The sequence below is a fragment of the Pocillopora damicornis genome, chromosome 11 (assembly GCF_964200805.1).
Source record: "Pocillopora damicornis chromosome 11, jaPocDami1.2, whole genome shotgun sequence".
NCBI classification, from domain to species: Eukaryota; Metazoa; Cnidaria; class Anthozoa; order Scleractinia; family Pocilloporidae; genus Pocillopora; species Pocillopora damicornis.
In genome coordinates, this window is record NC_142680.1 from 5,417,808 (window position 1) to 5,440,275 (window position 22,468).

Sequence of the window (22,468 nt, forward strand, 5' to 3'; positions counted from 1 at the left end):
CGTCACGAGAATAAAGGAAGTGGTCACCAACTAACGAAGCTCTTGATTGTTAAACAAATTTTCCTTGCCAGTACCCCAAGAAATGCGCAGAGAACAATATGGAGAATATGCATATTGTTCTTAGGGTATTAACAATTCAATTCAAAAGGTTTACCTATGTCGATCGCAAGGAACAGCCTTTTAACTAATTGGAACACGCTAAGAGCTCATAACTGGAGAGGAAATCAGTTCTTTAACCCAATAGTGACCGTTGGTCAGCATCTTATTTCGTCTCACTGTATCACTGAAACGATTTTCAACAATTAAACCTCTTGATTGTTAAACAATTCTCCTTGTCAGAGTCATTGGAAACGTACAAGAACACTATAAATAATATCTATACTAATGTTAGATTGCTAAGGAATAAACGGCAGCAGCGATCAAAATTGGGTCTGAAATCAATTGTTTTGTCGTTGGAGAGCGAAGTTAACTCTTCTTAAATGTTTTGTGGCAAACATTTGCTATAAGAAGACTGTTCTCACATGGAAAAATACCCGTGCTATCATGCCCGGCTGGCTTTTACACTATGACTTCCGGAAGTAATTAACATGTAACTTTTTCCCATGATATCTATACGTTATCTGGAAGTGTTGATAAAATTGTCCTTGTTTCTGTTCTCTTTCAGACTCAGTTGATTACAGAGGTAAAGAGTTCGTCTTGAGCTTCTCGCCTCAACATCCAAGGTATCCCTTTTCTGGAAACAATATACTCTACATATCCAGCTTCGAAAATGGCACGGTTCGTGTCCACGTGCCTTCTCTCACGAACATTCCAGAGAAGTCGTACGCCTTGTCAGCCGGAGGTTTAACAATAGTTCAACTGTCGAGCAATACACGCACAAATGGCACCTCAGGACTAAAGAAAAAAAAAGGTATCCGAATCACGGCCGACAAGCCCATGTCTGTGCAGGGATTAGCAAATGCGACCCAAAGAATGGAAGGGTTTCTTGGATTGCCTGTGGATGCTCTTGGTATGTTTTACATAGCAGCGGCTTATCACCCAGTGATCAATGCTGTAATTCAGGTCGTAGCGATTGAGGATAACACCACTGTCACGATTACATTGCGAACGAACGGCAAAGTACAGTACCAGGATAATTGGTATGGAAACGGTCACATCATAAGCGAAACTTTAAATGACTTAGACGTGTTTCAAGTTCTGGCTGAACAGGATCTCACAGGCACCATTATAAGGTCGTCAAAGCCAGTCGCAGTATTTACTGGGGATGACTGCACCCTGGTGCCTGTAAATAAACCGCCATGCAATCACCTGGTGGAGCAGATACCCCCTGTATCCCTCTGGGGGAAATTTTTTGTTACCAATCCCACGCCTAACAGCCCAGGGGGAGACGAATTTCATATAATAGCGTCTCAAAATACAGCAGTTTATGTTGATTCTCAATACAAAAGGATTTTAGACCAAGGAGAGAAATATAAGATCGATGTATCATGGAACAAGTCCTCGGTGATCAGTACTACTCAACCGAGTCTTGTGATGCAATACTCCAAAGCAGGAAAAAGCCCTTCCATGAATTTAGTACCTCCAATGCAGTCTTTCACTAACGACTACACAGTTTATGTTCCTCAAGATGAACAAGGAAACACTTTTGACTGCTATGTAAATGTCATTATTGACACTGCTTCACGAAGCGGTCTTCGCGTGAAGGGTGCAGACAGCGTTGTCAAGAACTGGACCACAATTCTTGGTTCTGGAGGGTTCTCAAGAGCTTCGATTCATTTGACCAGTGTTGGTTCCTACCATGTGTACCACGAAAACCCGCTGTCAACATTTTCTGCAGTTTTTTACGGAATGAATCGCAATGGAATGTTGTTTGCTATGCCGGCTGGGATGGAACTGCCACGGCAGTCACTGGACGATACTTGTAAGCCCACAAACACTGTGGGTGGAGACAACATTGATAATGATTGCGATGGTCTCACGGATGAAGAATTAAAGAATGGAGTTGATGATGATTCAGATGGTGTGGTTGATGAAGACTTAGCCACGCCGGTACCTACATTAACCACGCCCAAAAATTTCGTGACAACCTTATGCAATAGATCATCTGGTGTGTTCAATGCAGGTACCGCATCGGGCTCAGCTTACGGCGCATGTCTGGCTCGTGGAGAAGCCAAAATCTCGCACATGGATAATATCGTGACTAACAACACGTGTGGGCGCATAACCGACCGAGTGTGGAATATTACAGATTCTTGTGGTAATTCTGTCACGGGCATCCAGCGTGTAACGGTATATACCCCAGAGGAGCCGACCATAGTCTTTCCGAAAGACATCGTCTTCACCTGTAGGGAGAAGAAGTATCTTGATCCAAAGTTTGCAGGACAGGTTACAGTGACCAATACAAACTTGTGTCCGAGGAATGTGACAATAACCTACGTTGACAGATACAAAGATGACTGTTTAAATTCAAACAGGGAAGGGAGGCTGGAGCGAATTTGGACCGTGAAAGACAAATGTAAAGGGAGTCAAACAAAGTCACAAGTTATCATCCTTGTACCAAAAGGTCAGATAACTCTAAATCAATTTTTTATTATCATGGGAAGCGGGGAGGCTGGAGGATTTTGGTTACATCACCATTAAATTTACCTGATCTCCCCCCCCCCCCCCAAAGGCTCTGTGGTATTCTTATGATCCCCTAGTTAAAACTCTGTTAGAAACGTCTAATCGTCCTCTGCTTCAACTGAAAAACATGTGATGCCCCCTGAAATCCCCCCCTTCCCCCCCCCCCCGTCCCTGACTTAAGCTGGAACTCGGTTGGCGCAATACTTAAGCTGATTGTCGTCAGCTTGTAATGCAGGATTGAATTCAGTAGTTTTTGCTAAATATTTCCTGATTGGTCGAGAAAACTCGCACCAAACTTCCAACCAATCAGGTACAAAACTAGGCCCAAATGGGACTCGGACATGTCCATTTTCCCGCGCTATTAAAGATTGTTCTGATTGGCCATTGTAACTTGTCTGTTATTTGGTCAGTTCACCTGTTTTTAGGGTTGAGAAGATCAGCTAACTATGTTGTGTCATTCAAACTAACGAACGAGATGTTTTCGGCCGAACTTCAAGACATGGAATCTCCTGCCTTCAAATCCCTCTCAAGGGGTTTGGAACTTGAGGTAATGTACATAAGTATGGTTTTTTTGGGCCAAGGAAAATAACTTCTTGAAAGGGAAGTTATTGAACCACGGATATCGTCAATGAAATTCTCGTTAAGTTCCCGGCTCTCACTTGGTAATCGTATGCTCACACCACATAATTATTTGCTCTTCTGTCCAAATTTTAGCTGGAGAAGACATTTATGGAATCGAAATCAATACTTGGACAATTTTTTGTAGCAGCAACCGTTCTTGATTTCAGGTAAGCTCTCGGCCTGGGATTTGTTACGGTCACTTTCCATATTTTACGTTTACTAGCCTTCATTTAATGTGACATTTCTGTTTTACAGCAATGGTAGTGTTATTCCAAGAGTGCTCATTAAAATCGATGCACAATCTCAAATCAGTCAGTGGCAGTTGGTCGAATTTATGAATGAAACTCTGAAAAGTGGCATGCTGGGAAAATACCAGGTGGACCCCACATCAGTTGAGTTGACAGGTATAAATTTTGGCATTTTTTTTTGCCGTAGAGCCCCACCATATTTTTCTTCCCGTATCTCTTCATTATTTCTCGCAATTTACTAACTGGTTATTAGTTATTACCAGCGGTGTTGGAAGATTTTGGTTGTGTCACATTTAAATTAACCTGATTTCTCTCCCCCCCCCCTCCTAGGGCTCTCTAGTATTCTAATGATCCCCCTCATTGGTAGTCAATTGTCTGCAGTCCCCCTTTATGCTCTGGAAGCGAAAACTGATCCCCTCACCATCCCCCTTGAAAATCATATGATCCCTCCAAAATCCTCTGACCCCTCCCTCAAGGTGATAGATTATGACTGAAATTCATATATTTGCATTGCGGTGAAGAGATGAAATTAAGAGATCCGTGCAGCTAAGAACACTACTGAAACGAGTAGTTCAGGTCCTATTTTCAACTACTTGTTTTAGTAGTGTTTTTAGCTGCGAGGATCTCATAATTTCAGATTATGACTGGTTCTTTATTCAACACTTTTTTGGGTGAAGACTGTTAAAATTTCTGTTATGGGAAACTTTGCCAAGTCATTCATGTCATCTGACCCCTCATTGGGTTTTTACAGTATTTATCTTTGTTTTGATTGGTTTTATGACTTTTAAATAGAAGATCACTTTATACCACACGAATAGCCTTTAACTCACTTGAGTGACCGAGACAGAATTTCTCCTTATAATACAAATACAATAACAAGCAGACAAGTGATAAGAATAAAGAAAAATATCAATGAGGGCATGATTAGTTGGTCTACTACCAAATATTTTTAACGTACATAATGAGAATGAAATGGCAGACAGTAAGGAGAATAAATATTGATAGCTTGGGATTGAAAGGGTCAAAGGGCAATTAGTCTCAAAATTTATACCTTTACCTTTAGTTTAACATTCTATTTAGTTAATTGCTTTCCCCCAATTATCAAATTTTAACAGACTTTGATGAGTGCCAAGCTCCTGATCTCAACAATTGTCACAAAAAAGCGAAATGTACTAACACTGTAGGTTCATATAACTGTTCTTGCCTAAAAGGATTCATTGGGGATGGTGTCCTTTGTCGAGGTAAGCTTTTCTGACCTTTAGTCTTAAAGCTATTAGCATCATTGCCAAACAGACTCATCAGTTTTCATGAATCAGTCTTGTGTGCCACTTTTTTGGTCTCACTGCATTTTTATGTAATTTGTCATCTATTACTGAACAGATCAATGGTAGTATGGAATCTGTATATAATGAAACAAAACCAGCGCCCACATCTTTCCTTTTAGAATTTCCAGGGTACCGCAAGCTCTCTCTCCTCTGGCTTTCTGGCAAATAATGCATCGCTTCCAGTCCATGGTTAATTAAAAAGTCGAAATTCTTTTTTTTACTCTTCTATATCTTGATGCAAAGAAAAACGTATCTATTCATCTACTGGCACAAAACATCACAAAATATATCAAATTTTAACAGTGGCATCTTGTGATAAGTAACAAATTAGTCATTTCGTGTACCAATAATCTAAGAAAATGATAGATATTTAAACTGGAAATCTGAAATACTTTCTTACCCGAAGTAACTGTCAATACACACGGAGGCTGCCATCTTTAAAACCTAGTTGAGTCCTGGGTACTAATACCTTGCAACTCTCAAAGGGTTGCCTGTGGCCCTGCTGCTTCAAAAGTTCTTTTTTCTTTGAGAGCATTTCTATCTTGTGCTGAGGGTAAAACCTTAAACTTCCTATCGATAATTCCAAAAACTTAGTCATATTGAAGCAAAGAATCGAAAGCCTACATAAGAAAGTAAAATAGCTGTATTAAGTAAAGACAGGGTGTTCCATCTTTAAAGCTGTGCGATTCCTCGGCCCTGATGTTCAAACTAGAGTTTCGTGACCCATAAGCGGGACCTCTACGGCTATGTTGTTTCGTATTGCTGCCTTTTTTTTTTTGATATTTCACACATCACTCATCATTGATGTTTAACCACAGGGTACCCAAATATTATGATAACTATCAAAGGAGGCGGTCACGTGATGGCATAAGATGAATACAAATAGGTAGAAAATAAGTCATTGGTTAGGTTGGAAACCTTTTGTTTAAGAGGATTAAGAAGATTTTATATTCTTAACCTCGTTTCCATGTTAGCGAGTTTCTGACATGCGTGGTTCTCGTCTCGAAAGGGTAATGCGGATGGGCCCCTATATCACAAAATGTTAGTCCTAGGGTCACAAGTGTTGTAGCAAAGATTCATGCTTTTATCATCAATTTGAACAAGTTTGGTCAAAAACCGTTAAACCTTTCATGCGAACAGTTATTTGTGGGACGTTTACAACTCTCAGCATTACTGCGGAACCTTTTAACCGAAAAGTGTGACCAGTAACTAATTTCTCCTTACAATAACACCTCTGAATCACATTAGGAAGTTCTAAATTGTTAAACAAATTGTCCTTGCCAGTACCCCACGAAATGCACAAAGAACAGTAAAGTGAAGATGCATACTGTTTTTAAGGTATTAACAATTCAATTCAAAGCGTTCACCTATGTCAGTACCGAGGAACAGGTCTTTGAATTAACTGGAAAACGCTAAGAGCTCATAACTGAAGAGGAAATCAGTTTTTTAACCCAAAAGTGACCGTTGGTCTGCATCTTATTTCGTCTTATTGTGTCACTGAAACGATTTCAAGTAAAACCTTTTGATTGTTAAACAATCCTCCTTGTCAGAGTAATTGGAAACGTATGAGAACACCATAAAGAATATCCATACTAGTGTTAGATTGCCAAGGAATAAAAGGCAGCAGAGATCAAAATTGGGCCTGAAATAAATGGTTTTCTCGTTTAGGGTTGATAAAATTGTCCTTGTTTCTCTTCTCTTTTAGACTCAGTTGATTACAGAGGTAAAGAGTTCGTCTTGAGCTTCTCGCCTCAACATCCAAGGTATCTCTTTTCTGGAAACAATATACTCTACATATCCAGCTTCGAAAATGGCACGGTTCGTGTCCACGTGCCTTCTCTCACGGACTCTCCAGAGAAGTCGTACGCCTTGTCAGCTGGAGGTTTAACAATAGTTCAACTGTCGGGAAATACACGCACAAATAGCACCTCAGGACTAAAGAAAAAAAAAGGTATCCGAATCACGGCCGACAAGCCCATGTCTGTGCAGGGATTAGCAAATGCGACCCAAAAAGTAGAAGCGTTTCTTGGGTTGCCTGTGGATGCTCTTGGTATGTTTTACATAGCAGCGGCTTATCGCCCTGTGATCAATGCTGTAATTCAGGTCGTAGCGATTGAGGATAACACCACTGTCACGATTACATTGCGAACGAACGGTAAAGTACAGTACCAGGATAATTGGTATGGAAACGGTCACATCATAAGCGAAACTTTAAATGATTTAGACGTGTTTCAAGTTCTGGCTGACCAGGATCTCACAGGCACCATTATAAGGTCGACAAAGCCAGTCGCAGTATTTACTGGGGATGACTGCACCATGGTGCCTGAAAATAAACCGCCATGCAATCACCTGGTGGAGCAGATCCCTCCCGTATTCCTCTGGGGGAAAGTGTTTGTTACCAACCCCACGCCTAACAGCCCGGGGGGAGACGAATTTCATATAATAGCGTCTCAAAATACAGAAGTTAAGGTTGATTCTCAATACAAAGTGACGTTAGACCAAGGAGAGAAATATATGATCGATGTATCATGGAACAAGTCCTCGGTGATCAGTACTACTCAACCGAGTCTAGTGATGCAATACTCCAAAGCTGGAAAAAGCCCTTCCGTGAATGTAGTACCTCCAATGCAGTCTTTCGCTAACGACTACACAGTTTATGTTCCTCAAGATGATCAAGGAAACACTTTTGACTGCTATGTAAATGTCGTTATTGACACTGCTTCACGAAGCGGTCTTCACGTGAAGGGTGTAGGCAGCATTGTTAAGAACTGGACCACAATTCTTGGCTCTGGGGGGTTCTCAAGAGCTTCGATTCATTTGACCAGTGTTGGTTCCCATCATGTGTACCACGAAAACCCGCTGACAACATTTTCTGCAGTTTTTTACGGAACGAATCGCAATGGAATGTTGTTTGCTATGCCGGCTGGGATGGAACTGCAACTGCAGTCACTGCAATTGCAACGGCAGTCACTAGACGATACTTGTAAGCCCACAAACACTGTGGGTGGAGACAACATTGATAATGATTGCGATGGTCTCACGGATGAGGAATTAAAGAATGGAGTTGACGATGATTCAGATGGTAGGGTTGATGAAGACTTAGTCACGCCAGTGCCTACATTAACCACGCCCAAACATTTCGTGACAACCTTATGCAATAGATCATCTGATGTGTTCAATGCAGGTACCGCAAGGGGCTCAGCTCACGGCGTGTGTAAGGCTCGTGGGGAAGCCAAAATCTCACACATGGATAATATCGTGAGCAACAACACGTGTGGGCGCATAACTGACCGAGTGTGGAATATTACAGATTCTTGTGGTAATTTCGTCACGGGCATCCAGCGTGTAACGGTATACACCCCAGAGGAGCCGACCATAGTCTTTCCGAAGGACATCGTCTTCACCTGTAGGGAGAAGAAGTATCTTGATCCAAAGTTTGCTGGACAGGTTACAGTGACTAGTACAAACTTGTGTCCGAGGAATGTGACAATAACCTACGTTGACAGATACAAAGATGACTGTTTAAACTCAAACAGGGAGGGGAGGCTGGAGCGAATTTGGACCGTGAAAGACAAATGTAAAGGGAGTCAAACAAAGACACAAGTTATCATCCTTGTACCAAAAGGTCAGAGAATCCAAATAAATTATTAATTATCATCATTTCTCGCCCTGGGGCGGGGGAGGCTGGAGGATTATGGTTACATCACCATTAAATTTACCTGATCTCCTCCCCCCCCTCCCCCCAAAAGGCTCTGTGGTATTCTAATTATCCCAGTCATTTTTTTATAATCCCCAGTTAAAACTTTGTTAGAAACGTCTGATTGGCCAATGTAACTTGTCTGTTATTTGGTCAGTTCACCTGTTTTTAGGGTTGAGAAGATCAGCTAACTATGTTGTGTTATTCAAAATAACGAACGAGATGTTTTCGGCCGAACTTCAAGACATGGAATCGCCTTCCTTTAAGTCCCTCTCAAGAGGTTTGGAACTTGAGGTAATGTACGTAGTCAAAAGTTTTTTTAAGGCCAAGGAAAATTCCTTCTTGAAAGGGAATTTAATGAGCGATGGCGTCGTTAAACTTAAATGTCGTCGGTAAAATTCTCGTTAAGTTCCCGACTCGTACTCGGTAATCGTGCGCTCACATTAACTTTATTATTTGCTCTTCTGTCCTTATTTTAGCTGGAAAAAACATTTATGGAATCGAAATCAATACTTGGACAATTCTTTGTAGCAGCTACCGTTCTTAATTTCAGGTAAGCTCTCGGCTTGGGATTTGTTACAGTCACTTTTCATATTTTACGTTTACTAACCTTTATTTAACATGACATTTCTCTATTTTTACAGCAATGGTAGTGTTATTCCAAGAGTGCTCATTAAAATCGATGCACAAGCTCAAATCAGTCAGTGGCAGTTGGTCGAAATTATGAATGAAACTCTGAAAAGTGGCATGCTGGGAAAATACCAGGTGGACCCCACATCAGTTGAGTTGACAGGTATAAATTTTGCCATTTTTTTTTTGCCGTTGAGCCCCACCATATTTTTTTTCCCGTCTCTCTTCATTATTTCTCGCAATTTACTGGCTGGTCATTAGTTATCACCAGCAGTGTTGGAAGATTTTGGTTGTGTCACATTTAAATTAACCTGATTTCTCCTCCCCCCCTCCTAGGGCTCTCTAGTATTCTAATGATCCCCCTCATTGGTTGTCTTTTGTCTGTAGTTCCCTTCTTATACTCTGTAAGAGACAACTGATCCCCTCACCATCCCCCCTGAAAATCATATGATCCCTCCAAAATCCTCTGACCCCTTCCCAAGGGGATAGATTATGACTGGTTCCTTATTCAACACTTCTTTTGAAGAAAACTGTTAAAATTTCTGTTATAGGAAACTTTGCCGAGCCATTCATATAATCTGACCCCTCATTGGTTCTTTACAGTATTTATCTTTGTTTTGATTGGTTTTACGACTTTTAAATAGAAGATCACTTTATACCACACGAATAGCCTTTAACTCACTTGAGTGACTGAGACAGAATTTCTCCTTATAATACAAATACAATAACAAGCAGACAAGCGATGAGAATAGCGAAAAATATCAATGAGGGCATGATTAGTTGGTCTACTACCAAATTTTCTTAACATACATAATGAGAATGAAATGGCAGCCAGTAAGGAGAATAAATAATGATATCTTGGGATTGAAAGGGTCAAAGGGCAATCAGTCTCAAAATTCATACCTTCACCTTTAGTTTAACATTCTATTTAGTTAATTGCTTTCCCCCAATTATCAAATTTTAACAGACTTTGATGAGTGCCAAGCTCCTGATCTCAACAATTGTCACAAAAAAGCGAAATGTACTAACACTGTAGGTTCATATAACTGTTCTTGCCTAAAAGGATTCATTGGGGATGGTGTCCTTTGTCGAGGTAAGCTTTTCTGACCTTTAGTCTTAAAGCTATTAGCATCATGGCCAAACAGACTCATCAGTTTTCATGTACCAGTCTTGTGTGCCACTTTTTTGGTCTCACTGCATTTTAATGTAATTTGTCATCTATTACTGAACAGATCAATGGTAGTATGGAATCTGTATATAATGAAACAAAACCAGCGCCCACATCTTTCCTTTTAGAATTTGCTGGGCACCGCAAGCTCCTCTCTCCTGTGGCTTTCTGGCAAATAATGCATCGCTTCCAGTCCATGGTTAATTAAAAAGTCGAAATTCTTTTTTTTACTCTTCTATATCTTGATGCAAAGAAAAACGTATCTATTCATCTACTGGCACAAAACATCACAAAATATATCAAATTTTAACAGTGGCATCTTGTGATAAGTAACAAATTAGTCATTTTGTTCAGTTTTTCAACCCAATAGAGACCGTTGGTCTGCATCTTATTTCGTCTTATTGTGTCACTGAAACGATTTCAAGTAAAACCTTTTGATTGTTAAACAATCCTCCTTGTCAGAGTAATTGGAAACGTATGAGAACACCATAAAGAATATCCATACTAGTGTTAGATTGCCAAGAATAAAAGGCAGCAGAGATCAAAATTGGGCCTGAAATAAATGGTCTTCTCGTTTAGGGTTGATAAAATTGTCCTTGTTTCTGTTCTCTTTCAGACTCAGTTGATTACAGAGGTAAAGAGTTCGTCTTGAGCTTCACGCCTCAACATCCAAGGTATCTCTTTTCTGGAAACAATATACTCTACATATCCAGCTTCGAAAATGGCACGGTTCGTGTCCACGTGCCTTCTCTCACAAACTCTCCAGAGAAGTCGTACGCCTTGTCAGCTGGAGTTTTAACAATAGTTCAACTGTCGAGCAATACACGCACAAATAGCACCTCAGGACTAAAGAAAAAAAAAGGTATCCGAATCACGGCCGACAAGCCCATGTCTGTGCAGGGATTAGCAAATGCGACCCAAAAAGTAGAAGCGTTTCTTGGGTTGCCTGTGGATGCTCTTGGTATGTTTTACATAGCAGCGGCTTATCGCCCTGTGATCAATGCTGTAATTCAGGTCGTAGCGATTGAGGATAACACCACTGTCACGATTACATTGCGAACGAACGGTAAAGTGAAGTACCAGGATAATTGGTATGGAAACGGTCACACCATAAGCGAAACTTTAAATGATTTAGACGTGTTTCAAGTTCTGGCTGACCAGGATCTCACAGGCACTATTATAAGGTCGACAAAGCCAGTCGCAGTATTTACTGGGGATGACTGCACCATGGTGCCTGAAAATAAACCGCCATGCAATCACCTGGTGGAGCAGATCCCTCCCGTATTCCTCTGGGGGAAAGTGTTTGTTACCAACCCCACGCCTAACAGCCCGGGGGGAGACGAATTTCATATAATAGCGTCTCAAAATACAGAAGTTAAGGTTGATTCTCAATACAAAGTGACGTTAGACCAAGGAGAGAAATATAAGATCGATGTATCATGGAACAAGTCCTTGGTGATCAGTACTACTCAACCGAGTCTTGTGATACAATACTCCAAAGCAGGAAAAAGCCCTTCCATGAATATAGTACCTCCAATGGAGTCTTTCACTAACGACTACACAGTTTATGTTCCTCAAGATGATCAAGGAAACACTTTTGACTGCTATATAAATGTCGTTATTGACACTGCTTCACGAAGCGGTCTTCACGTGAAGGGTGCAGGCAGCATTGTTAAGAACTGGACCACAATTCTTGGCTCTGGGGGGTTCTCAAGAGCTTCGATTCATTTGACCAGTGTTGGTTCCCATCATGTGTACCACGAAAACCCGCTGACAACATTTTCTGCAGTTTTTTACGGAACGAATCGCAATGGAATGTTGTTTGCTATGCCGGCTGGGATGGAACTGCAACTGCAGTCACTGCAATTGCAACGGCAGTCACTAGACGATACTTGTAAGCCCACAAACACTGTGGGTGGAGACAACATTGATAATGATTGCGATGGTCTCACGGATGAGGAATTAAAGAATGGAGTTGACGATGATTCAGATGGTAGGGTTGATGAAGACTTAGTCACGCCAGTGCCTACATTAACCACGCCCAAACATTTTGTGACAACCTTATGCAATAGATCATCTGATGTGTTCAATGCAGGTTCCGCAAGGGGCTCAGCTCACGGCGTGTGTAAGGCTCGTGGGGAAGCCAAAATCTCACACATAGATAATATCGTGAGCAACAACACGTGTCGGCGCATAACTGACCGAGTGTGGAATATTACAGATTCTTGTGGTAATTCTGTCACGGGCATCCAGCGTGTAACGGTATATACCCCAGAGGAGCCGACCATAGTCTTTCCGGAAGACATCGTCTTCACCTGTAGGGAGAAGAAGTATCTTGATCCAAAGTTTGCAGGACAGGTTACAGTGACTAGTACAAACTTGTGTCCGAGGAATGTGACAATAACCTACGTTGACAGATACAAAGATGACTGTTTAAACTCAAACAGGGAGGGGAGGCTGGAGCGAATTTGGACCGTGAAAGACAAATGTAAAGGGAGTCAAACAAAGTCACAAGTTATCATCCTTGTACCAAAAGGTCAGAGAATCCAAATAAATTATTTATTATCATCATTCTCGACTTGGGGGCGGGAGAGGCTGGAGGATTTTGGTTACATCACCATTAAATTTACCTGATCTCCTCCCTCCTCCCCCCCCGCCCCCAAAAAGGCTCTGTTGTATTCTAATGATCCCAGTCATTTTTTTGTAATCCCCAGTTAAAACTCTGTTAGAAACGTCTGATTGGCCAATGTAACTTGTCTGTTATTTGGTCAGTTCACCTGTTTTTAGGGTTGAGAAGATCAGCTAACTATGTTGTGTTATTCAAAATAACGAACGAGATGTTTTCGGCCGAACTTCAAGACATGGAATCGCCTTCCTTTAAGTCCCTCTCAAGAGGTTTGGAACTTGAGGTAATGTACGTAGTCAAAAGTTTTTTAAGGCCAAGGAAAATTCCTTCTTAAAAGGGAATTTAATGAGCGATGGCGTCGTTAAACCTAAATGTCGTTGGTAAGATTCTCGTTAAGTTCCCAACTCGCACTCGGTAATCGTGCACTCACATTAACTTTATTATTTGCTCTTCTGTGCTTATTTTAGCTGGAAAAAACATTTATGGAATCGAAATCAATACTTGGACAGTTCTTTGTAGCAGCTACCGTTCTTAATTTCAGGTAAGCTCTCGGCTTGGGATTTGTTACAGTCACTTTTCATATTTAGCGTTTACTAACCTTTATTTAACATGAAATTTCTCTGTTTTTACAGCAATGGTAGTGTTATTCCAAAAGTGCTTATTAAAATTGATGCACAAGCTCAAATCAGTCAGTGGCAGTTGGTCGAATTTATGAATGAAACTCTGAAAAATAGCATGCTGGGAAAATACCAGGTGGACCCCACATCAGTTGAGTTGACAGGTATAAATTTTGGTTATTTATTTATTTTTTTTTTGCCGTTGAGCCCCACCATATTTTTTTCCCGTCTCCCTTCATTATTCTTCGCAATTTACTGACTGGTTATTAGTTATCACCAGCGGTGTTGGAAGATTTTGGTTGTGTCACAATCAAATTAACCTGATTTCTCTTCCCCCCCTCCTAGGGCTCTCTAGTATTCTAATGATCCCCCTCATTGGTTGTCAATTGTCTGTAGTCCCCCCCTTATACTCTGTAAGCAACAACTGATCCCCTCACCATCCCCCCTGAAAATCATATGATCCCTCCAAAATCCTCTGACTCCTTCTCAAGGGGATAGATTATGACTGGTTCCTTATTCAACACTTCTTTTGGAGAAAACTGTTAAAATTTCTGTTATAGGAAACTTTGCCGAGCCATTCACATAATGTGACCCCTCATTGGTTCTTTACAGCATTTATCTTTGTTTTGATTGGTTTTATGGAACCACCTTAACCCTTTAAGTCCCATGAGTGACCAAGACAGAATTTCTCCTTATAATGGCAATACAATAACAAGCAGACAAGTGATGAGACAAAGGAAAATATCAATTAGGGGATGATTAGTTTATCCACTACCAAATTCTCCAAGAAAAAAACCTTTGTGAGAATGATATGGCAGACAGTAAGGACAATGAATAATGACATCTTGAGAGTGAAAGGGTTAAAGGGCAATCAGTTAAAAATTTGTTCCTTTACCTTCCCTTTAATGTTCTATTTAGTTATTTACTCTTCCCCAATCATCAAATTTTCATCTTAAAACAGACTTTGACGAGTGCCAAGCACCTGATCTCAACAACTGTCACAAAAAGGCTAAATGTACCAACACTGTAGGTTCATATAATTGTTCTTGCCTTAAAGGATTCATTGGGGACGGTGTCCTTTGTCGAGGTAAGCTTCTCTAACCTCTAGTCATAAAGCTACTAGCATCATGGCCAAACAGACAGATCAGTTTTCATGAACCAGTCTTGTGTGCCACTTTTTTGATCCTACTTCTTTTAACTTCCTCCTTCCCATTTCTGAATGAATGAATGAACAACTTTATTTACCAAGGGTGAAACATTACTGTTACAGAGATTCCAACCCCATGTCATGGAAAATAGGGAGTAATTATTAGTGCCAAAGGCGCGAGCTTCTAGGGGGGTCAGGGGGCATGCCCCCGGGAAATTTTGCAAATTTAGGTTCTCTCAAGTGCCATTTCCTGAATTTTGACATCATTCCGGCCTGAGTTATAACATACCATAATGCTCTTCGCGAAGAAAGTAAGTATAATATGAGTGTTTCACAGTGACAGATCACCAAAAATTCTAAAGATTAGCAATTTTCCCCTAGTTTTCAGAATTTTATGATAAATCGGGAGAATTTGGTAAAAATCGGGAGAGCGGGAGGCAAGACATCAAATCGGGAGACTCCGATCAAATCGGGAGGGTTGGAATCTCTGCTGTTAAGAACTGGTAAACTTGTGGCCCTCCCCTAAGATATAAAAGTAATTTATAAATATTAACAAAGTTAAGTTAAAAATTATAAAAAAAAAAAAAAAAACAGTAAATGTAGTAGTAAATGTTTCAATGTTAAGTTAAATTGAAGTTAAAATGTTAAATTTAAATGTTAAATTCTTTTTTTATATCTATTTTTTAATGAAAAATGTTTTGGATGAAACATCATCCATCGTCAGTTGTATAATGAGATATAAAATAAAATTATACCATAAATAGTGCATTTTTGATACATTTTATTTCTCATTATACAAACTGACAATGGATGATGTTTCATCTGAAACATGTTTTGTTTTCATTTAAAAAAGATAAAAAAATGAACTTTAAAAGCATTGAGTGGTTCATCAAAGTGATATCTTACTTCATGCGGCTACAAACGCTTAATATTTAAATATAATATTAAAAAAGGGGTCAGACGATTTAAAAAATCATGAAATGGGAAAGCTATTTAAGCCAGCATAACCTTCCTTTATTAAATTACAATAGTTCTGTTTGAATGCGTTAATACTGCTAATACTCTCTGATGTTCTTTGTTTGACATCCAATTAGAACCAGTTTAGAACATCCGAGAATCAGCTTAATAGCTGTGTGTCTGTGCATTAATAAGTCACAGATGATGTCTGTGAAGTGGTTAGAACAAAAAAGTGGCGCACAAGACACACCAGGGTGTGCCACTGATGTTCTTACTGTGGTGTTTACGGTTAAATAACCACTGAGACGTTCGGTAGAAACACAACGATATTTAATCAACCTGTGGGACGAAACCCGACTACAGAATAGCTTCTCTTCATAAGGACCGCGTGTGCATTCCGAACATTATGATTGGCAGCTGTCAGAAACACTACATCTCTCCCCTTCTTGATTGTAAACTTGAATACATGTATGTCTAGAAAAAATCGACTTAAGCAACTGAACTCTAATGATTAAGAACGATAAACTGGAACGTGTTTAGCTTGTCACAAAGTTCAACTGCAAGCTTCGAGTGTCTGGTTCTATTGCACAAGTAGGACAAAGTCTTTCAGTTTCGCAGGGAGCCTTGTTTGCCTCTGAGATCGCCGCAAGGGTGTAATTGGGCTTGGAGAACTTGATGACTTGTCTTGTTCTGAAACTTCTGGTGACCAAGGCTCTGCTGTTAAATCTTCGTCTGCCTGCCCTTGTGTTATCTTTTCAGCATGCCTTATGTGGTTCGGGACAACTTTGAACATGGATGAGTTCCGCGTGATAGTTTTATTCCCATTGCTTGCTGTAACCATAGATCCTTTCTTTTCTTCAACCACGAGAGGTACTGGACTGAACGGGGAGCTTAGCTTGTTGCGCTTTGGTTGCTTAATAAGGACTGTGTCTCCTAGCTTGATCTTGCTCTCTCTCACTCCTAACTTATGGTCTGCATATGCTTTCATCTTCAACTTCTGTTCTGCATCCCTATCTGTCATGTTCTTCTGTTTCTCAAGAACTGGTGGTGTCACTTCTGGTAGCGTAGTCTTGAGCTTCCTGTGATTAAGTGCTTCGCACGGCGAAATGTCAGTGGTCGAATGAGGTGTCGCCCGATACTGTCGTAGAAACTTGTAGAGTTCTTGTTTCCAGCTCTTGTGCTCAACGGTAGCGGCTCTCACGCACTTCTCTAGTGTCTTCATGAAACGTTCCGCTTCGCCATTAGCTCTTGGCCAGAGAGGCGTGATTTTGCGGTGGTGAAAACCCAGATGCTCAGCAAAGTTCTTGAACTCCGCGCCATTGAAGGGGGGTCCGTTGTCACTCTTTAAGACATCAGGAATTCCTTGTCGAGCGAAGATTGAGTCAAGCTTCGGGATGGTGGATCTAGCAGAAGTGGATGTGACGATTTCAACTTCTGGGAAGCGGCTGTACTCGTCTATGACGACCATGAGGTACTCTCCTGAAGGGAGTGGTCCAAGAAAGTCCATCGCAAGTTCTTTCCAGGGGGCGTTTGGTAGCGGTGTCATCTTTAGAGGTTCGAGTCGTTCTGCCTTACTAGTAGTTGTTGCTTGGCATGGTAAACAGCTGTCGACTTTTTCCTTAACCATCTTGTCTACACCAGGAAACCACACTTTCTCTCTGATGAGGCGTTTTGTTTTTACCATTCCTTGGTGTCCAACGTGTGCTAGGTCTACAGCTCTGCCTCTCAGTACTTTTGGGACTACAATCCTGTTTCCTCTCAGTATAATTCCTTGGTAGGCCGACAGTTCGTCCTTCACATTTCTGTACTCCTGTACTTCGGGATGTGTCCAATTGTCAGTCTCGATGGGCTTGATAAGTGCTTGGAGCGAAACGTCCTTCTCCGACTCTAACTTGATTTCTTGCAGCGTCATTGCTTTTGGCACTGCCTGGTTGCATACATAGTTCACGTAGTCTTCTGCAATGCTGCGCTCCTTGCTTTCTATGTTACTTGGATGGCGGCTCATAAAATCGGCTGGATTCTCCGCGTCCTTGCCAGGTCGATAGGTGAGTTGGCAGTTGTAAGGCATGAGCCTCAGCTTCCATCTGTCGATGCGCGCTGACGTTGGCTTGTGACTGTTAAAGATACCTAGGAGTGGTTTGTGGTCTGTGGCAATGGTGAACTCTGATCCATACAAATAAAGATGAAAATGTTCGACTGCCCAGACTACTCCTAGCATCTCCCTCTCCGTTTGAGAGTATCTGCTCTCGACGTCACTGAGTGCTCGGCTAGCGTAACTGATAACTTTACCATCCTGCACCAACAATCCTCCAAGTCCGACAGGGCTCGCGTCGACTATCACTTCACTCTTGAGTCTTGGATTGAAGTACGACATCACGTGATTTTTGATCAGGCTGTCTTTCAGCTTGTCGAATGCTCGTTGCTGTTCGTCGGCCCACTGCCATGACTTGTCCTTCTTGGTTAACAGTCGTAGAGGAGCACTTATCGTAGCGTAGTTTGGAATGTAACGAGACACATATTGAGCCATTCCCAGCAGAGACTTCACCTCGCCGGTGCTTTCTGGCTTGCTCATGTCAGTGATCGCTTTGATCTTGGCTGGGTCTGCCTTGATTTCATTCTTGCTGAAAATCTGTCCGTAGAACTTAATCTCACTCCTTGAAAAGGAACATTTCTCCTTGTTCAGGCGTACGCCATGTTGTTTCAGCCGTTCCAGTACACCACGGAGGTTCTCATCGTGTTTCTTCTGAGTTTTTCCATAAACGATAATGTCGTCGGACATATTCTTGCATCCAGGGGGGCCTGTGAGTATTTCTTCGATTGCGTTCTGAAAGATCTCGGATGCTGCGTTAATTCCAAACATGAGGCGCTTGTATCTTCGGAGTCCGACGTGTGTGCTGAATGTGGTAATGTAGCGGCTCTCTGGGGCCAGCTCCAGTTGGTGGTATCCAGACGAAAGGTCTAACTTGCTGAAGACTGTCGCTCCGTTGAGGTCAGCAACCAGATCGTCTATGGTCGGCATCAGGTGTTTTTCTCGTTTAACAGCCTTGTTGGCCTCTCGCATGTCCACACATATTCTCACTTCACCAGAGCTCTTGGGGACTATGACAATAGGGCTCACCCAGGGTGTTGGGCCCGTTACAGTCTCGATGATGTCTAGCTCTTCTAATCGCTTTAACTCCATTTCGACATCCTTTCTGACATGGAAGGGTATCCGACGGTGTGGTTGTTGTTTGGGTGCAACGTTAGTGTCTATGTGAAGCTTGATGACTTTCCCTCGCACTTTGCCGATTCCACCGAACAGGCTTTCCAAATCTCCGTTAATGGGGGACTGGGGACTGGTCTCGTCAGGTTTGACTTGATTGATGATCTTGAGCACACCAAGTTTCGTAGCAGTGTTAAAACCCAGGAGGTTTCCTGAAGCACCTTTGATGACGTGCAAGGTTGTCCATGTGCTGCTGGCGTTGGCGAATATTTCGGCTTCGATGGTTCCCAGAACAGGTAGGGGTGTGGATGATCCGTAGGAGAAAATTCTGCGCTTGGAGGCTTCTGGTACCTTCCGTTGGTATAACTCCCTGAAGGTGCGTTCGTCTATGAGATCGACCGATGCACCGGAGTCGACCATCATTTCGATTTGCTTTCCATCGATCCTGACGTGGCAAGTTGGTTGCTTGTCACCGCCTATAGTGTATACGTATTCGTCATTTTCAGCCGTGTCTTCATGTGTGACGTGTTTTGCTGACTCAGGTGGATTTGTTCTACAAACACGAGCAAAATGGTTTAGTTTGCCACAGGAGGTGCACTTCTTGTTCCTCGCGGGGCAGGAGTCTTTGTGAGGGTATGGTCCGCCACAGTTCCTACATTTAATATTCTCTTTTCGGGAGTTGCTGTGATTGCGTGACTCGTAGCGAGTGCGTGACTCCTGGCGAGGTTGTTGATGGCGCTGTTTCCCTTTGAGATGTGTCGAGATTCCTCTCTTCTTAAACTTTACCGCGTTTACGGTTTGTTCGTGATTTTCTAACTCCTTTGCTAGTATTTCGCTTAATTCTAAGGCTCTACCAGCTTTCATGAGGTCGGCTAAGTCGAGGTCTTCTCGCAGAGCTTTGCGCCGTAGGGAATTCGATTTACAGTTCAAGATAATCTGTTCTTTGATTTCTTTGTCTGGATTTGTGAAATCGCAGGTCTTCGCTAGGCTTCTCAAGCGTGTGTGAAAGCAGTCAAGGTTTTCTCCGTCTTTTTGCTTGGCTTGCCGGAAATTGTACACTTCGTACGTTACGTTGACTTGCGGAGAGAAGTGAGCAGTTAGTTTCTCGACGGCCTTTTTGTAATCTTTGTCTCCACCGACGTCTTGAAGCGTGTCGAAGATCTCGTCGACTTCTGGACCGCCGTAATGCAGCAAAAGGGCTCTCTTCTGCGTATCATCGGAGATTCCCATTCCAATAGTTAGTCTCTCGAATCTTCCTAACCATTTCTTCCATCTTGGGCCTGCATTTCCATCGAGGTGAACTTCAAATGGTGGGAAGTTTGGTAGAGAAATGGCCATGATGTTTACGCGGGAAAATGCTTCGGAGATCGCTTTGGATTTTTTTTTGTGGAAATCGCTTCGGAAGTCCCGTTAAATCCTTTTGGTTTTGTTGTGTGTGTGTTCTATGAATAATCCTCGTCGCCAGATGTGGTGTTTACGGTTAAATAACCACTGTGACGTTCGGTAGAAACACAACGATATTTAATCAACCTGTGGGACGAAACCCGACTACAGAATAGCTTCTCTTCATAAGGACCGCGTGTGCATTCCGAACATTATGATTGGCAGCTGTCAGAAACACTACGCTTACCATTTTTTGATTACTTCTGTCATCTATTAATGAACAGACCCATGACAACATGGAAAACATTTGTTTTATATGATAAAAAGCAACATGTTGTTCATGGTGTTATTGTCTGTGCATCTGTCCAGGATACAGCTTATCATTTTACATAGTTATATTCAACAGTTCTGAACTTCATTTTTTGGCCAAACAGCAAACAAAACACATTTAAACCCCGGTGAGAGGTTACATGTATGATTCTATATTAGGTCAAATGTCGTTGGAAGCACATGCCATTTACTTGTACCATTCAAACAATCAGTCTAAATACTGCTATAAAAACAACACAGCAATCATCTTAAGCATCTTATTTGAAACACACACTTTGAAGTCAATAACAGACCATGTCACTGCATGCATGTTTTGATTCAAACACAATAATAAGCTATTGCTATCACACTTTCACTTTCATTATAAATAAATTAAGTGATAAGAATAATGTAAGTCAAGGAGAAACCCTGTGTACCTCCTCAAAGCATGTGGTTATCCCAGTTTTTCATTAGGATATGGATCCACGTGCAGTTCTGTTTACATGTTTTTATGGCCCTACCTCTCCTTCCTGCGATTGCTTCTGTTTTATTTACGTTTTCTATCCCTTTCTTCTTTTGCTTTCTTGAACTTTTGTTTCTGGTAGAGAGAATTCCCTCTTTACTTATTTTTAATTTGAGGAGGGTCAACCTCTTTTCCCTCTCTGGCCGCCATCTTGTTGGTCCAAATTTCACATTCCTTACATTCTTGCAAGTATTCTCGTTCCCAGAGTCCTCATGAATGAAAACGAGTGATTCTGGGGACAAGAAAATTTTCTATGGAGTTACAGAGTTACGTGACATTTTGAAACATTCCTTGTGCGCGAGCGTAGGAGATTATGTCAATTACGCTTTCCACAGAACGCCTATTTAATTTAATTAGATTCTCTATGATATTTCTCGCGTTTTGTCCTGTTTTGAGATGTGGGTCACGGCACGAATTTTTTCAAGTCAAGATTGCGTTACACCATATCCAATAAAAAAAGAATTTGACTCAGTTATTCTTCCTGGTTTTCTTAGCACTTTTCCTCAAAAGAATTAAATAAATATCTTTATGAGTCGAGTCCTCTCCTCTTACTTCCGGTGACTGGGGTGTGAGACTTAATCGTCATATCCGGTGTAGCGAAAATACCTCAACTTTAATGGGTTTCCTGTATCTTGAGCAGACGCAATCATCTTGATTTTCTATAGTTTTTCCGAGTTTCCTTCCACACCTAGATCGAACGAAATAATGGCAACAAATATTTATTCAGTCGGATTTCTTTTCGTGCTCGCCGCTCGAAGCAGCTTTCAAGGTGAGTTCTTGCGACATCGAATAATGTGTAACTTTAGATGTTAGCACTCAAAGCGTATACTAAAATTGAACGATCCTGTTAATAAGCAAAGATAAACTTATATTTGAAAACTAATATTTGCTGTGAAATCGTGACAGAATCGAAAATCGACTTCAGTCGTCTTCGATCAGTGAATGAATCGTGCCAAGTATGCATAAATTTGTAAAGCTGTGAACCGTGCCATGTTCCTTTGAAGCTCTTCGAGGGGTTTGGGCTACTGCTGTTGTTCTTTTGTGTAAAATGGAACGCTCAGCGTTATTGAAACTTAGAACTACGGATGAAAGCTCTTTAAGTGATAGTGAAATGATCAGACCTCAAAATCAGATGAATGACCCAAAGTGTCTACATGAATGATTGTGATTGTACTAGCTTCAGCTCGAGTTTATCTTGGAATTAACGAAGTTGCTGATCATTTAAATTGAAGTGAACTATTGTTTAAAATTCATCATCAAACGGTTCGATTTATGCCAACTTTGATATTAATCTGCTCAATTTTTCTGAGCTCGGAAACATGTTCAACAGAGCTGTACATTCCTTCATTTGACATACGGTATGTAACATCTATTTATAGTCTCTAGCGAGCAA

General features: G+C 41.3%; 1 protein-coding gene and 1 long non-coding RNA gene across 3 annotated transcripts in view; one reads left to right on the forward strand and one right to left on the reverse strand.

The window, feature by feature from the left end:
* The window catches only part of LOC113681199 (uncharacterized), a 43,738-nt gene that overhangs the window by 3,091 nt on the left and 18,179 nt on the right, over window positions 1–22,468 (forward strand). The window contains exons 2-16 of one of the 2 annotated variants that reach the window (XM_089186879.1): window positions 665–2,563; window positions 3,048–3,169; window positions 3,337–3,410; window positions 3,499–3,647; window positions 4,607–4,732; window positions 6,522–8,441; window positions 8,671–8,807; window positions 8,993–9,066; window positions 9,158–9,306; window positions 10,111–10,236; window positions 10,928–12,847; window positions 13,084–13,220; window positions 13,405–13,478; window positions 13,570–13,718; window positions 14,516–14,641. In XM_089186879.1, the coding sequence (XP_089043005.1) occupies window positions 665–2,563; window positions 3,048–3,169; window positions 3,337–3,410; window positions 3,499–3,647; window positions 4,607–4,732; window positions 6,522–8,441; window positions 8,671–8,807; window positions 8,993–9,066; window positions 9,158–9,306; window positions 10,111–10,236; window positions 10,928–12,847; window positions 13,084–13,220; window positions 13,405–13,478; window positions 13,570–13,718; window positions 14,516–14,641 (7,182 nt within the window). The remainder of the gene's footprint in view (window positions 1–664; window positions 2,564–3,047; window positions 3,170–3,336; window positions 3,411–3,498; window positions 3,648–4,606; window positions 4,733–6,521; window positions 8,442–8,670; window positions 8,808–8,992; window positions 9,067–9,157; window positions 9,307–10,110; window positions 10,237–10,927; window positions 12,848–13,083; window positions 13,221–13,404; window positions 13,479–13,569; window positions 13,719–14,515; window positions 14,642–22,468) is intronic. The other variant, XM_089186880.1, reaches the window with a different exon arrangement.
* LOC113681201 (uncharacterized) lies at window positions 14,445–21,236 on the reverse strand. The gene is made up of 2 exons (XR_003447161.2): window positions 20,990–21,236; window positions 14,445–14,769 (listed from the first exon to the last, which is right to left on the reverse strand). It is a non-coding gene; the product is annotated as an uncharacterized LOC113681201 (long non-coding RNA).